The sequence below is a fragment of the Nansenia antarctica genome (genome assembly GCF_963989245.1).
Source record: "Nansenia antarctica genome assembly, chromosome: 1".
Taxonomy (NCBI): Eukaryota; Metazoa; Chordata; class Actinopteri; order Argentiniformes; family Microstomatidae; genus Nansenia; species Nansenia antarctica.
The window spans coordinates 68,647,830-68,661,873 of record NC_137674.1 but is presented as its reverse complement, the minus strand read 5'-3'; the positions used below and the strand labels follow the sequence as shown (position 1 = coordinate 68,661,873).

General features: G+C 45.9%; 1 protein-coding gene across 1 annotated transcript; it reads left to right on the top strand.

The window, feature by feature from the left end:
* Positions 1-300: 300 nt before the first annotated feature.
* On the top strand, positions 301-1,791 carry LOC308165375 (delayed-rectifier potassium channel regulatory subunit KCNS3-like; the record flags this gene model as incomplete). Its single annotated transcript, XM_080539531.1, has 1 exon — positions 301-1,791. The coding sequence occupies one exon, from the start codon at positions 301-303 to the stop codon at positions 1,789-1,791; it is 1,491 nt and encodes a 496-aa protein (XP_080395657.1).
* Between the last annotated feature and the right edge of the window lie 12,253 nt (positions 1,792-14,044).

Genomic DNA, 14,044 nt, shown 5'->3' with positions numbered 1-14,044 from the left:
AGGTTTTTGTTTGTGCTATATTTAAAAGTGAATCTTAGTATCAATCATTACCGTAGACTTGCCCATATATTCCTATGAGTTCTATTAATGTGTAGACCCATATTCATCTGTAGACCCATTGCTAATGCTTATAGCTTGTGCTATTGCTTGTGTAATAGAATAAAAGTAGGAATTTCTTTCCTCCCCTTATAGATGGACCCTTGAGCCTTAACGATCCCCACGAGCAACCTGAGGGCTGATAAACACCTTCAGTTCCCACCAGCATCTCCGTGCCCATGCGCTCTATGGATCATCACCACAATGGGATATGGGCAAGTCCTCCACCGGTGTGGGAATGAGGAGGACCAGGTCCACCTCAATGTGGGAGGAGTCAGGCACGAAGTGGACCAGGACATGCTACTCCGCTTCCCTTACACACGCCTGGGCCGCCTGCTGCACTGCCACAGCGAGGAGGCCATCCTGGAGCTCTGCGACGACTACAGCCCCACCGACAAAGAGTTCTACTTTGACAGGAACCCCCGCGTCTTCCTCTGCGTGCTCAACTTCTACCGCACGGGGAGCATCCACATGATGGAGGAGCTGTGTGTCTTCTCCTTCAGCCAGGAGATCGAATACTGGGGCATCCAAGAGATCCACCTGAGCTCCTGCTGCAGCAACTGGTTCCAGGACAGGAAGGAGTACATTGAGGACCGCGAGTGGGACGTGAGGAGCGATGACCAGCAGCCGCCCAGCTTCGACTCTTCCTTTGAGGAGCTCTCGGCCTTGGACAAGGACCTGGCCAAGTTCAAGGGGACCTGGTGCGCGGAGATCCGGAGTTACGTGTGGCTGAGGCTTGAGGACCCGGGTTACTCACTCGCTTCGAAGGTCATCGCCGTGGCATCTCTCGTGGTGGTGCTGACCTCTATCGTGGCCATGTGTGTCCACAGCATGCCCGAGTTTCAGCAAGTGGATGAGAACGAGAGGCCCATCGAGGACCCTGTGCTGGCCGTCCTGGAGGTCGTCTGCATCATCTGTTTCTCCGCCGAGTTCATCATCCGGCTCCTCGTAGCCTCCTCCCCCAGGAAGTTCCTCAGCAACCCCCTGAACATCATCGACGTTGCCTCCATCCTTCCGTTTTATGCCACGTTGGCGTTCGAGACTGTGGATGAGGAGAACAGGGAGGAGAACGAGAACCTGGAGAACGTGGGGAAGGTGGTGCAGGTCCTCCGGCTGATGAGGGTGTTCCGGATCCTCAAGCTGGCCCGCCACTCCATCGGGCTGCGTGCGCTGGGCGCCACGGTCCGCCACAGCTACCACGAGGTGGGCCTGCTCCTCCTCTTCCTCTCCGTGGGCATCTCCATCTTCTCCGTGCTCATCTACTCCGCCGAGAAGGAGGTGGCGGACTCCGAGCTCGGAACCATCCCCGTAGGGTGGTGGTGGGCCACTATCACTATGACGACCGTCGGATACGGCGACACCTGCCCGGTGACGTTGCTGGGGAAGCTCGTGGCGACCCTGTGCATCATCTGCGGGCTGCTGGTGGTGGCTCTGCCCATCACCATCATCTTCAACAAGTTCTCCAAGTATTACGCGAGGAACAAAGCCAACGAAGAGAGCCTGTGTTTGAGTCAGGCTAACGAGAGACAGGACCCGGACCTCGCTTACTATAACATTCGAGAACTGTACGCCCACACCTCCTTGTACCCCTTCATGGGGGGTATCTCCTTCAGGAACAGTGAGAGCAGCGGAGGGGACGACACGGATGCCTCCAGCCTCCAGGACATAGAGGACGTGTGTGACACTGACACTTGAAAACGGCCTGTGAAATGATGCCCTCATACCCCCCTACTGTTTGTCATGGCCGCTACTCCCCTATGAGCTCAGTACACCATAAAGCACTTTGTGGTTCTCAGGGTGAGCTTCTCCGTCATTAACTCCTTATCTGTCTTCCTTTCATGGCTGACACCATAGACCCTGACATCACTGTGACAATGGGGGTTTTGTACTTTTGGAAAAAATCTATGAAAAATATAGCATAAATAATAGGGAACAAAGAGAGCGACTTGAATCCCATTCAGTGGTGTCTGAATGAATGGAATTTGTCTACTTTGCAAATTGCAACGGTGCATGTGTATGTCAATGTTTTGCGAGATATTGTACTGATTTGTCTGCTTGAAAAGTCGAGATTTGCATGTGCAAAGGAAAAGAAAAAAATAAGATTTATTCTAAAAACAGCATTAAGAGCATTAACTTATTCTTCACATTTCAGAAGATGATGATGTTTCTCCCTCTGCATGAACCAAATACCTTTAGAGAGTAATCTATCCTGAAAGTGGATCATTACTGTGGAACTGCAACTACATAAAGAGACTAAATGTACTTCTCTGCCCACCGCTATAAGCTGATATATGGCCCTATGATTACAAAGTCATTAAGACATTGACTTAGACATTTATGTTGGCATGTTAGCTCCCAGGTTAAGGCCATATGGACATACTAATCAAATAAAGTCTGACCTGCTAAAGCGGATGAATTATGTCTCTTTATTGTGACATCGATCCGGCCCTCTGCGTCATTTATTTAGTTAAGTCTGTAAGTGGAACCGGATTACACTGTATAGTTTGATTCTACAGGAATATGCAGGAAGAGAGGCCGTCACTTTTAATTAATAATTGCATTTGAACTTACTGTACTTTTTATAGAACTTGTTAAGAAATTACTCAAATGTTTTACCATAAAAAGAAATGTTACATTCAATTAAACACTCGATTGTACAAATCAGCTTCAGGGTTGAATTATTATAAAATTCTTATCTAATTTGAAGACTTTTTTTTTACTTTATTGCATTTCAATGCTTTGTAGGCCCTGTTCAGAAACAGCACCCTTGGCTGTAGACACTTACGTAGATTAGTGTAAGCTAATAATAATTAGATCAGTATAAGCAATATTATGGTAGCTTCATCTTTCCTTCTGATGGGTGCAGTGTATTTATGCCATTTGGCTTGTACCCTAACCCTAACCCTCTCAGACCTATACACAACCCTCTCAGACCTACAGAAGTGTCTAGGAAGTAAGGGTTGGGGGTTGTTTCTGGACAAGGCTGTAGAGTACCATTGATTTACTGTCATCTGTCATCATCCCTGGATGAAGGACTTGTTATCCCAGCAGGCAGGAATGTGGGAAATTTGCCCCAAAACTCAGCAGGGACTCTGAAGTGGTCATGTAATTGCCATTGTGGTGTTCTCATTCGGCTATGAACCCTAGCAAAGGATTTTGCAAACAAAGTCTGAAGAAGCTCCCTATGAGGTGCAGATTTGCTCAAAATAAATCATGATTAATTTTAAGCTATGCCTTGATGATTATTGGTTAAAAATGTCAAGACACATCGAGTTACGTCTTTTTTGCTGATTGTACACTATGTACACATTGTAAACACAAACAGTTGCCGCAAACACAAATCAAATTTTACTCTGATTTAATGAGTGAATGAACATCACAGTGGCAAATCCTCAAACCTGAATCTGCGTTTTAATGAACAGCATTGAGATCAGTTTTATTCTGAAATAACCCTTCCCTGGATCATCAGATGGCAATGGGACACCCTTGGCAACACTTTATATCACACAGCAATAGATAGCGATGATATTTTTATGTGTTCCCCATCATTACTTTCAATGTTGTGGATTGAAGCGAGAGATACTTTGATGGTGTATGCAGCCAGTAACCTGCTGGTAGTGTTGACATGACATATATGACATATTGATTATGACATATTCTGTCATGTCTTTATTTCCTGCACAGCGTAATACATTCAGCAATTGGATTTATGTCAACGTGTGTGTCTTTCTTTAATACATCCCCAATTCACACCAGGCGCCATGACTTTCAAAAGTTACTGTCTGTTTAAAGTTAAGCTGTCTGTTTAAGTTTCTGTGTAGGGTTGATTTTCTTTTAGAAGGGCTTTATAGTGTGTTTTCTATGTTCTATGTATTTTATATTTATGTCCCTGTGATTCAGTGATTCTGAGCCGTGTCGTTTAGAAATATCCTAATGTCTCCTGGTTTCAGTTGGCTTAAGATAAGATGAACGGAATATATTTGTGAAAAAGAGTAAAACATATGTTGTTATGTATACCACCAATGTGGCTCAATCAGCAGTGCAAACGTTCTATACGTGACACTCCTCACCCACGTGGCGATGGAGGGGTTGGCTGTCGGCCACGGAGCCTCGTCTGTGTTTACTCTATCAGCCTGTCCAGCCACACGGAACCTCCTATGGGATGTGGGTGAGCAGAGGCCCGGGTCCATATGGATTTGTGAGAGGGTTCAGCCCCAAGGACAGATCGACATTGTGTCATGGTGAATCAGTCAGAGAGACAATTCTTTGGTCTAGTGGCCAGGGCAGAACAAGGCAGAACAGAACGGACAGGCTTAGCCTGTAGTGGTGAATGGAGCTTAGATGTAGACCATGTTGGATGAAAGGCAAATATCTATATATTGATTATGTATAACGTATGTATATTGATTATATATATATATATTGATTACAATGAGAGTATTTCAGAAAACCTTCTTAAAAAGTAAGAAAGGTGCTTTCTCTTAGACGTAATAACGTCTTGAAATATACTGTACATGTCTTGAAATGGGTTGTACTGTATGCGCTTGCCATTTCTCTTGCTTGTGTGCTTGACCTAATGGCTGTAAATATCTTGCGAGCATATCATTTTCTCCCCAGATGAAGGGATGTGATGGTGCATTAAATTGATAGAGTATGAAGTTCCATTAAGTGTAAAAAAAAAGAAAAGAAAAAGGACTAAAAGTTCAGTCAAAGGCGCTGCGGTCAGCTCAGATGGTCATAAAAAGAGGTGGTTGAGGAGGGGGGGGGGGGCGATTTGGGGGTTGTGGGGGGTGGAGATAAAAGATGGACATAATTCATTGCTTGCTATTTCCATTTTGATTTATATTTCCAATCAAAGCCCAACGGTGCATCTCTCCAATTCCGGCCAACTGGTCTAATGATCCTGTGCATGTAAGAGAGAGAGAGAGAGAGAGCTGTCATTTCTCAGCTGTCAGCATGTTCAGGAGAGTGGGGTTTTTCTTAATGGAGGACCCTGTACAGTGATTGGCTTGACATGAGAAACAAAAGGGCTGGCTCTTACTGGCTTTATTGGTGTACAGGAAATGGAGTGGCAGAGAGCATCATTTGATGGATGCTACTGTAGTTAGTTTAAATAATGAAATTATTGTTATATAATGATTGGAGCACTTTGAGCTGCAACGTTTGCAGGAAAAGCGCTATACAAATAAAAAGTTATTATTGTTATTATTATTATTGTTATTATTATATTATTATTAGAGTTCCCACAAGCATATGTAGTGCAGTGGGCTTAGAGTCAGATGCTAACATTGTCAATCAACCATATTCCTGCCTCAGATGCATAGTATAAACACTCAGGATATGTGTTATTTTACGTCATACACATACACATAAATCAGATTGTGTTCAGTTTACTGTCTTGTTTATTTATTGCTTGAAGAGGAGTACATTGTGAGTTCATATCCATCCGAGTGTTATCCATCATGAATCAAGCACATTAATGATTTCAAGTGGAAACCTGTCGTTCCTCTTATGAAGAGGTGCCATTCCATTCATGAGGGTGAGAACATTAATTCATTTTTGCAAAATGTGCCCTAGGGTCTCCAAAAGCTGTTGTTGCCTTAGCTTTTTAAGATTGCAATAATAAGGTCACTGATTCCTGGGGAGAGAGGAATGCTCTTGTGGAGAGAGAGAGAGAGAGAGAGAGAGAGAGAGAGAGAGAGAGAGAGAGAGAGAGAGAGAGAAGGAGTGTGTATAGTGTGTCTTGAGAATGTGTTTGTGTAATGTACCCCAAAATACATGAGAAATGTCAAGCTTTTATAACCACATGATTTGAAGCAAATGCCTGAGATTATTAAATTAGACCAGCACCAAACTTGACAAAACATTGGATTTAAGTTCATTCAAGGGCAGCTACTATTGGTGTTAAAGTGAAGGGGTAATGATAAAGATTGCATGACTCATTCATTTATTACTGTATTTCACAGCGTTGCAAACGCTTTTTAAGACATACAGGGTCTGCATGATATAGCCCAGAGAAACATAATGGCCCAATCTCACGGAGAAGCACTCAGCCTTATGTCTTTTTGAGGCCGTAATGAGCTGCAAAATGATGTTGTGGCGCTTGAGTGCAATCAGCAAAGTGGAGGGAAAGAGAGAACAGTTTTTCTGCTTTTGAAGTGAAGGAGGATGCAGGAAAACATTTGTTTTAGATTAAAACATTTGTTTTCAATAAAACATTTACTTTCTGTTTAGTCCAATGTTATTTTGTAAATATGTTTCTTTCTTAACTACAGCTAAATCAATATTAATTGTATTAATACAATACAGAGTATTGATGATTCAACATCAGTGGGTTTTCTGTGTGAGGCGTGGTGTACACTGAACTATTTCAATTAGGTTTTTGTCTTGACCTTTCCTAGTTCAGTTTTAGTACACTGAGATTGGATGCTCACTTTTACTGTGCCACTCAATCATCATTTATTGCAGTGACCATTGTTTGTATTTTGTTGTTAGTGCACCACTTCATAAATTCCTTTTCTTCACTGATTCAAGGGTATCCTTTATGTTCAAGGGCATTTTTTATTATTATTGAACTTCAGGTCCCCTCCAACCTCTCTTACCTTGTCCTCTTGACCTGGAGTGTGACTTATCTTATTATAGACAGGAAGACAGTGAGGCATTTTGCAATTAGGATCTTTGGCCATGCCTATTGTCCTCCATTAGAGGCATGCCCAGGAACCCTCACCAATTAAGATGGCGGAGATAAGCGTGCAATCCCCCGTCCCAGGTGGACTCTACTGTACCTCACATGGGGAGGACCACAGGCCCTGTTCAGTAGGACTGCAGTGTGCAGTTATCTACTCTCTCCTCCCCACCCCCACACCCTCCTTCCTTTGGGACCTCTAGTACTTACAGCAGGCTGATTCAACACAACTTGTTGATGCATAAAGGTTGCAAGGTTGTTATTTTCCCAAAAGTGCTGGCGATGTTCACTGAAGTAAAATAGAGAGAGGCAGACCAAAATTAAACAGCAGACTAAAGCCTAAAGAAGCTAACTTTATTTGGTTAACCATAGCTGCTTTGAAAAGAAAACTTCAGGAGATATACAGTATATAGTATATATAGTATCAGACACCAATATTACACTCTCTCCCAATTCCTTCTGCTGTATATCAGGGGCACGTCAGAGGCAGATTGGGTCTCTGACATATCCCTTACACTGCATGCATTGGCTGCCAGACACCTTATAAATTTACACATCGTTAATCTGGCCCAAACAATCCTGAAGAGTCAATCTGAACGACAGAAAGACGAGAAGAGCCAAGCTTTAGCCAGGCCAGGCTAAAGTGAATCAGATGAGAAATGTCTATGAGGGGGCGAAGGCCATTAGCTCAGATGATGAAGTGAAAGTCCTCTCCTCGATGGCCTGAAATGGAGACCACGGATATTATGGAAGTAGTAAAAGACAGAGGAAGAACTCTCTAAGCCCAGAACACACTTTCTGCGTGTGCGTGGTGTGAGTGTGGCGTGTGTGTGGCGTGTGCGTGGCGTGGCGTGAGCGTGGCGTGTGTGTTATTATTAAGTTATTATTATTATTTGTATTATTTCGGCACTTCAGCCGCGCTCGTGAAAATTATCTGTTGATAGTCACATAGTCAGATATCAAGTTGCAGGTGCTCCCAGAGTTGAGACGGCCAGTCCAACAGCTGCATGGGCGGGGGTGGAGCTGGAGCCCTGGTCTTACCACTAAGGAGTGGTAAGTGTGTCCTGTGGCCAGTGTCCTAGACCAGGGTCTCCAGTTCCCTGTCGATGCCTGGCCACCACACAACATCACGACAGCGCTGCTTAAGTCTGACTATGCCGAGGTGACCCTCGTCCGCCATAGCAAGGATATGCGCCCGAAGGACACCTGGGACCACAGTGCAGAACCTGCGAGCGACACAGGTGTCATTCCAAACCGACAACTCCTCCCTGATCCTGGAGTAAGTGAGTAGCTCGTCAGGTACTCTTGCTGGCCACCCCTGCCGGATGTAGGTCGAGAGTGTAGAGAGGATGGGGTCATCGGCTGAGGCGTCCCGGAGCTCTTGCAGCGACACCGTCTCCTGAAGGGGTGTGTGGAGGAGCTGGACGAGGTCATGCTCAGCCTGGTCCCGTCCGGGGGCCAAGGTTGGGGCTGTGGGTGGGCTGGGGATTGAGCGTGATAGCATGTCGGCTACCACGTTGTCTCGTCCTGGCGTGAACTGTAGCCGATAATTGTACTGCTGCAGGCGGTCGGCCCAACGATGGAGGCGGAGCGGCTTGTGGCCGGTACCAGACGTGGCCAGGAGGGTCGTGAGGGCCTGGTGGTCTGTCCTCAGTGTGAATAAACGTCCATAGAGGTACATGTGCCAGCGCTCACATGCCCAGAGGCATGCTAGGGCCTCCTGCTCCCCCACCGAGTACCTCTGTTCCGTGGGGCTGAGAGCACGGGCGAAGGTGATCGGTCTCTCCACCCCCCCTTGCAGCTGGGACATCACAGCACCAATGGCTGTGGCAGAGGCGTCACATGTGACAAGAGTGGGGCTGGCCAGGTCGAAATGCACCAGGACCGGTGGTGAGGTGAGTTGGGACTTCAGGAGGCGTACGGCATCTGAGCAGGCAGACGTCCAGAGCCAGGGCTCGTCATGCTTCAGGAGCTTCTGCAGTGGTGCAGTTGTGGCCGAGTACTGTGGCAGGAAAAGGAGGTAGTACGCAGTCCTACCTAGGAAGGAGACCACCTGAGCGGCTGTGGTGGGCTCCGGGACATGATGGATGGCCTCGGTGTTTGAGTGCAGCGGGTACGTGCCATCAGCTGAGAGACGGAACCCCACGAAGTCAATGGCTGAGGCGGCGAAGACACACTTCTCGCCATTGAGTGTGAGGTGATGCTTGGCCAATGCACTGAACAAACTGTGGACACATTCGTCGTGGCTCTCGACGGTGGCCTCGTGAACCACGATGTCATCAAGATAGATGGCCACACCTGGGATCCCAGCGAAGACGGAGGCCATGATCTTTTGGAAGCAGCTGGGGGCGGAGCTTAAGCCAAAAGCCATGCGTTTGTAGAGGAAAACCTCTCTGTGACTGATGAACGCTGTGAGGTTGCGGCTCTCGGGGTGTAGTGGCACTTGGAGGTAACCCTGATGGAGGTCCCTTTTAGAGAATACGCTGGACCCGTAGAACTGGGTGGTGAGCTCCTCTATCGTTGGCAGGGGGTATTTGTCGGGGATGATGGCCTTGTTTACCGCTCTCAGATCCACGCAGATGCGCAGCCCTCCAGACTTCTTCTTCGCCACCACCAGGTTGGAGATCCAAGGCGATGCATTCACCTGCTCAATGATGTCGCTATCGAGCATGCTCTGTAGTTGAGAGGAGATGTCATCGCGGAGAGCCAGTGCGGAGCGGTGGAGGGGCTGTATAACAGGCGTCACTGTAGACAGACTGTAACAGAGGCTGGTGGGCAAAAGTGTCGAGGCAGCCCACACCGCTGAACAGCGCAGGCCACTGTTGCTGCCAGGGGATGGAAACGGTGTGAATCTCTGAGCCAGCGGTGTCTAGCAGTGTGAAACCGAAGGCGTTGAAAAGGTCGAGGCCTAGCAGGTTGGTCCAGTGGCGTGCAACATTGAACCTGAAGGCCGGCAGTGTCCTCCCAGTACTTCACAGGCAGCTGAAAAGAGCCCACAATGTCAATCTCAGAGTTGGCATAGCCACGCAGGGTGGTGGAGGGCAACCCCAGGGGCACATGGGAGAAAAACTGTGTATAGATCGTCAAGTTCAGAAGGGACACAGTGGCTCCAGTGTCTAGGAGGAGCGGCAGAGTGACATCACCAACCATCTATGAGCATGTTTTGAATGGCGCTCGTCCTGAGCTGACATTATGGATGATTGTGGTAGGTGACTGGGAAGCTCTAACTGGGGCAGCCGCAGACCTACAGACTTTGTGAAAATGGTTTAGTTTCCCACAGTTGGAGCAGGTTTTACCACGGGCTGGGCATGTCTGAGCTCTTGAATTGTGTGAAGAAGACAACAATTCCCACATGGCTGGTGTGGTTGGTCGCAGTAAAATGCTCTCCCCGCCGCTGGCTGCACTCATGTGGAGGAGGGGCACCTGTAGGCTGTGCGCGCCCGCTGTCTCGGGCCGGTGAGTTGGGAGAGGCTGAAAAACTAACTGCACATTCCAAGGCTGTTTCAACCTGGGCCACTATGTTTAGAGCTGCTGCTAATGTAAGTTCGTCATTTTCCAGTAACAGTTTTTCCCTAATCTTGTCACAGTTCGTGTGTAAGATGAGTTGGTCTCTTATCATTTCGTTCTGTAATGTCCTGAACTTGCATAAGCTCGCCAAACCCCGCAGATCAGCCACGTACTGTGTCACTGTCTCACCTGTACGTTGGTGTCTACGACTGAATATTACGCGGCGGAGTAGTGCGCTTTGTGGAGGGGCGAAGTGTTGCTTCAATAGTTCCACAGCATCTGTGTATTTCGCCGCGGTGCCGAGAGTTCCGAACACGCGCTGACCCTCCGCTCCTAAACAGTGTCGCAGCAGCGCACATTTCCTCCTGTGGAATACCTCCTCCAAGCCGGCAGCTAGGATATATGTCTCGAAAGAGGAAATCCAGCGGTTCCACGGCATCGGTGGTTCTGCCGGGACTGCTATGAAAGGAGAGGATGGTGGCAGAGAACAATCAGCCATCCTCGTCGCCAAATGTTATGTTTAATAATGGAGACTGAAACTCTGAGCTCAAGTCGGAGCTTACTCAATTTAATCAACAACGTGCTAACCACATAACGTAAGTCGTCATAACACAAAGCAGAACACTGCACTGTAGTAAAGTCCAGACTGTCGTAAAAGTCCAGACGTGGGGCGCTTAGGTGGCGTAGTGGGTTAAGCGCTGACCATGTAACCGCAGGGTCCCCGGTTCGATTCCGGGCGGGGACATATCCTGCATGTCATCCCTCCTCTCTCTCTCACCCATCCTTCCTGTCTAAATCTTCACTGACACTGTCAATACATTTTTTTTTAAATATGAGTGGGACTGCCCCACTCAGAAAAAATTACTTAAAAAAAAAAAAGAAAGTCCAGACGTAACACAGTGCACTCCATACGTATTAGAAAGAGGAAGCTAATTTGTCAAAGCACAGATTCTCAGCTTTACGTAATTATATGGGGGGGGGGGGGGGGGTACACGGGTAACATCAAATTTGATCCAAAGTACTTTCTATAAATGAGGCCCCTGGACTACACGTATATGGATATTTTTTTAAGCGGATATTTTCGTCCTCGTTTAAAAAAAAATAACTCTGTCCACACCACAAAAATATCTCTGTCCATACGAAAAGCCAAAACTGAACACGATCTGTCAAATACCATAGAAGAACGTTATGGGCATGCGCAGTCAGTTGTAATCAAACGGCGGCAGTGACTCAAAACGTAAACAGACCAAACTCTTTGAAACAGACAGAAAAGAAAAGTACAAAACAGACAGAAAAGCAAGTTATGGCGACCAAGAAGAAAGCAAAAAATAATTATTTTGTGTGGACCGACGATGAAGTTGAGCCATTGTTAAATTAATTAAAGCTGAAAAAAACTCTACTTTAACCTGATTGTATTGTTTGATTTATAGAGCTAAAAATAAGACACAATGCTTCCCCATTCCAATACTAATGGAGTGCAGTGTATAAACACAGCCTGACTTACAACATACTGTACATCTATTGAATGATTGCATGGTTGAAATTCATTCAGTATACAGCCTGTAATTATCCAAGCTTTGCTTAGCTAAGATCAATGCATCCGTAAACTCGGAGACTGAGACTGTAAAATATTGCAGGGGCTTTTTCTTTCTTTTTTTACCATAATTCCCAAAAATGTTTAATTGGAATTCTAACCCCAACCCTAACTGTTCTATATCACGCCTGCATGAGGAGAGAGAGAGAGAGGGTGAGAGAGAGATAGAGAGAGAGAGAGAGAGAGAGAGAGAGAGAGAGAGAGAGAGAGAGAGAGAGAGTGTGTCTCTGAGCCAGGGCTCGTCTTGTAATACACACTCAACCTCTCACAACACTAATAAACCGAAGTAATGAAAAATCAATGAAAAGCAACAGTGCTTCTTCCTTTTTTCATGCAGTGTTTTATGCGGTATGATTTCATCTGTTAAAGCCATCTCCTTAAGTACATGCACTGTATGGGATTTCTGTAGAGTGCTTCCCAATACTGTTTCTAATCAGTGAAAACTACTGGCGGAACACATTGTTGGCACTGTGCCAATAAAGTGCTTACCATTTTAAAAATTACAATAATCAGACTCATAATGTCAATTTAATATAGCTATTAAATGATTATAGTATTCAGAATCAAAAGGCTTTAAAAATTAGATTATCATTACCAAGATTATTTAGCAATTTTTGGGATGTGAGTGGAGGGATGAATCTCTCTCTCTCTCTCTCTCTCTCTCTCTCTCTCTCTCTCTCTCTCTCTCTCTCTCTCTCTCTTCTCTCCCTCCTTTTTTCTTTCTCTCTCTGGGACTGCCTATACACATTGATCACCTGTGAAGGTGATCCATAAATCAAGCTGTAATCAGCTGAAAGTGAGTTGTGACAGGATACTTCATGATGATATATTTGCTATTCACTATCGTCCCTTTTTCACTGTAATTGTGCCAAATGACTCTAATCCAGTCGTCTAACACAGATCTCTGAACCATTCCCCACCCCATGTGTGTAAGAGGCCTGCAACAGAATCTCCATTTAGTCCTTGAGAAAGGTTAATGTTTAATGGTAAAAAGCTATCAAGCTTATGGCAGGAGAGGAAAATATCACTCTCCCCACACATCCCTTGACAGCACCTTATGGGAGTTCCCCGGCCCCTTCATTACAGCAAGGGCACAGAAATACTACATGCATTAGTGGCGAAGCTTCCAAAAATGGTGGACTTCGATCCATTCTACTCCACCCCCCCCAAATAGAAGTTCTGTTGATATCATAGTATGGGGGGCACCTTGGTCCCAGAGTTACAAATCACGCTGTTTCTGCTGAGTCATTCCTCAAAGGTCGCGTCCGTCCTGGGGGCTCATCCATCCTCTGTCCTATCGGCGTGCCTCTCAGGTTGCTGTGACTGTAAAAGAAACACAGCCAGCTCTCCCTCTCTCCCTCCAAGCACTTGGCTCATGTGACTTTGTGGTCCTTCATTTCGTGTTTCAAGGTGTCAATATCAATCACAAGGGGACTGGCATTTGGCTTTTGTTGTTGTCGAGGAAACTTTACAGGACAACAATGATACATGTGCACTGTGTGGCCCCATAGGCACTAACAAAGTAATTATTCATCGGGTAATTGTCTAATGCATTCAAAGCAGTGTTGGCGGCATCCAGTTGTTGAATACCTTGATACTGTATGTCCTCAGGCCTTAAGTGACCTAAATAGTTAATTTATATGCATTATTTACCTGATGTGATTATATATCAATATAGGTACAGCCAGTCAGGAGGTGCTTAACCAACCAGGAGGTGTCACCTTGTTGCTCTTTTATGCGTGCTATGTTATCCATCTAATTAGCTTAAGTACAGTATCTACTCATGCAGGGCAGGTGTAGTGTTTTAGCCAAAGGGTAGTGAGGCAGGTACTACGTTCTTATTTGTGATATTAACAAGGTATTGTAAATGCATTATAATTTGTTCTCATACACTGCCCTTGGCAGGAAAGCTAGCTAGCCACAGAATGAATATTCTGTCTGAAATTACAGTAGATATAACTATCATTAATCAGCCTAAGAACTGAGCAGGAATGCAAAGACTGACTGTATACTTTGCAATGTAAACAGAGAGAGAGAGAGAGAGAGAGAGTTACTGTACAAAACTGCAGCAGCAGGGTTCTTCAAAGAGCAATGCTATTGGCCTACGTGTCCAAACACAGAGGGGACAGAGGAGACAGAGGAGACAGAGGAGTAAGGGGGAC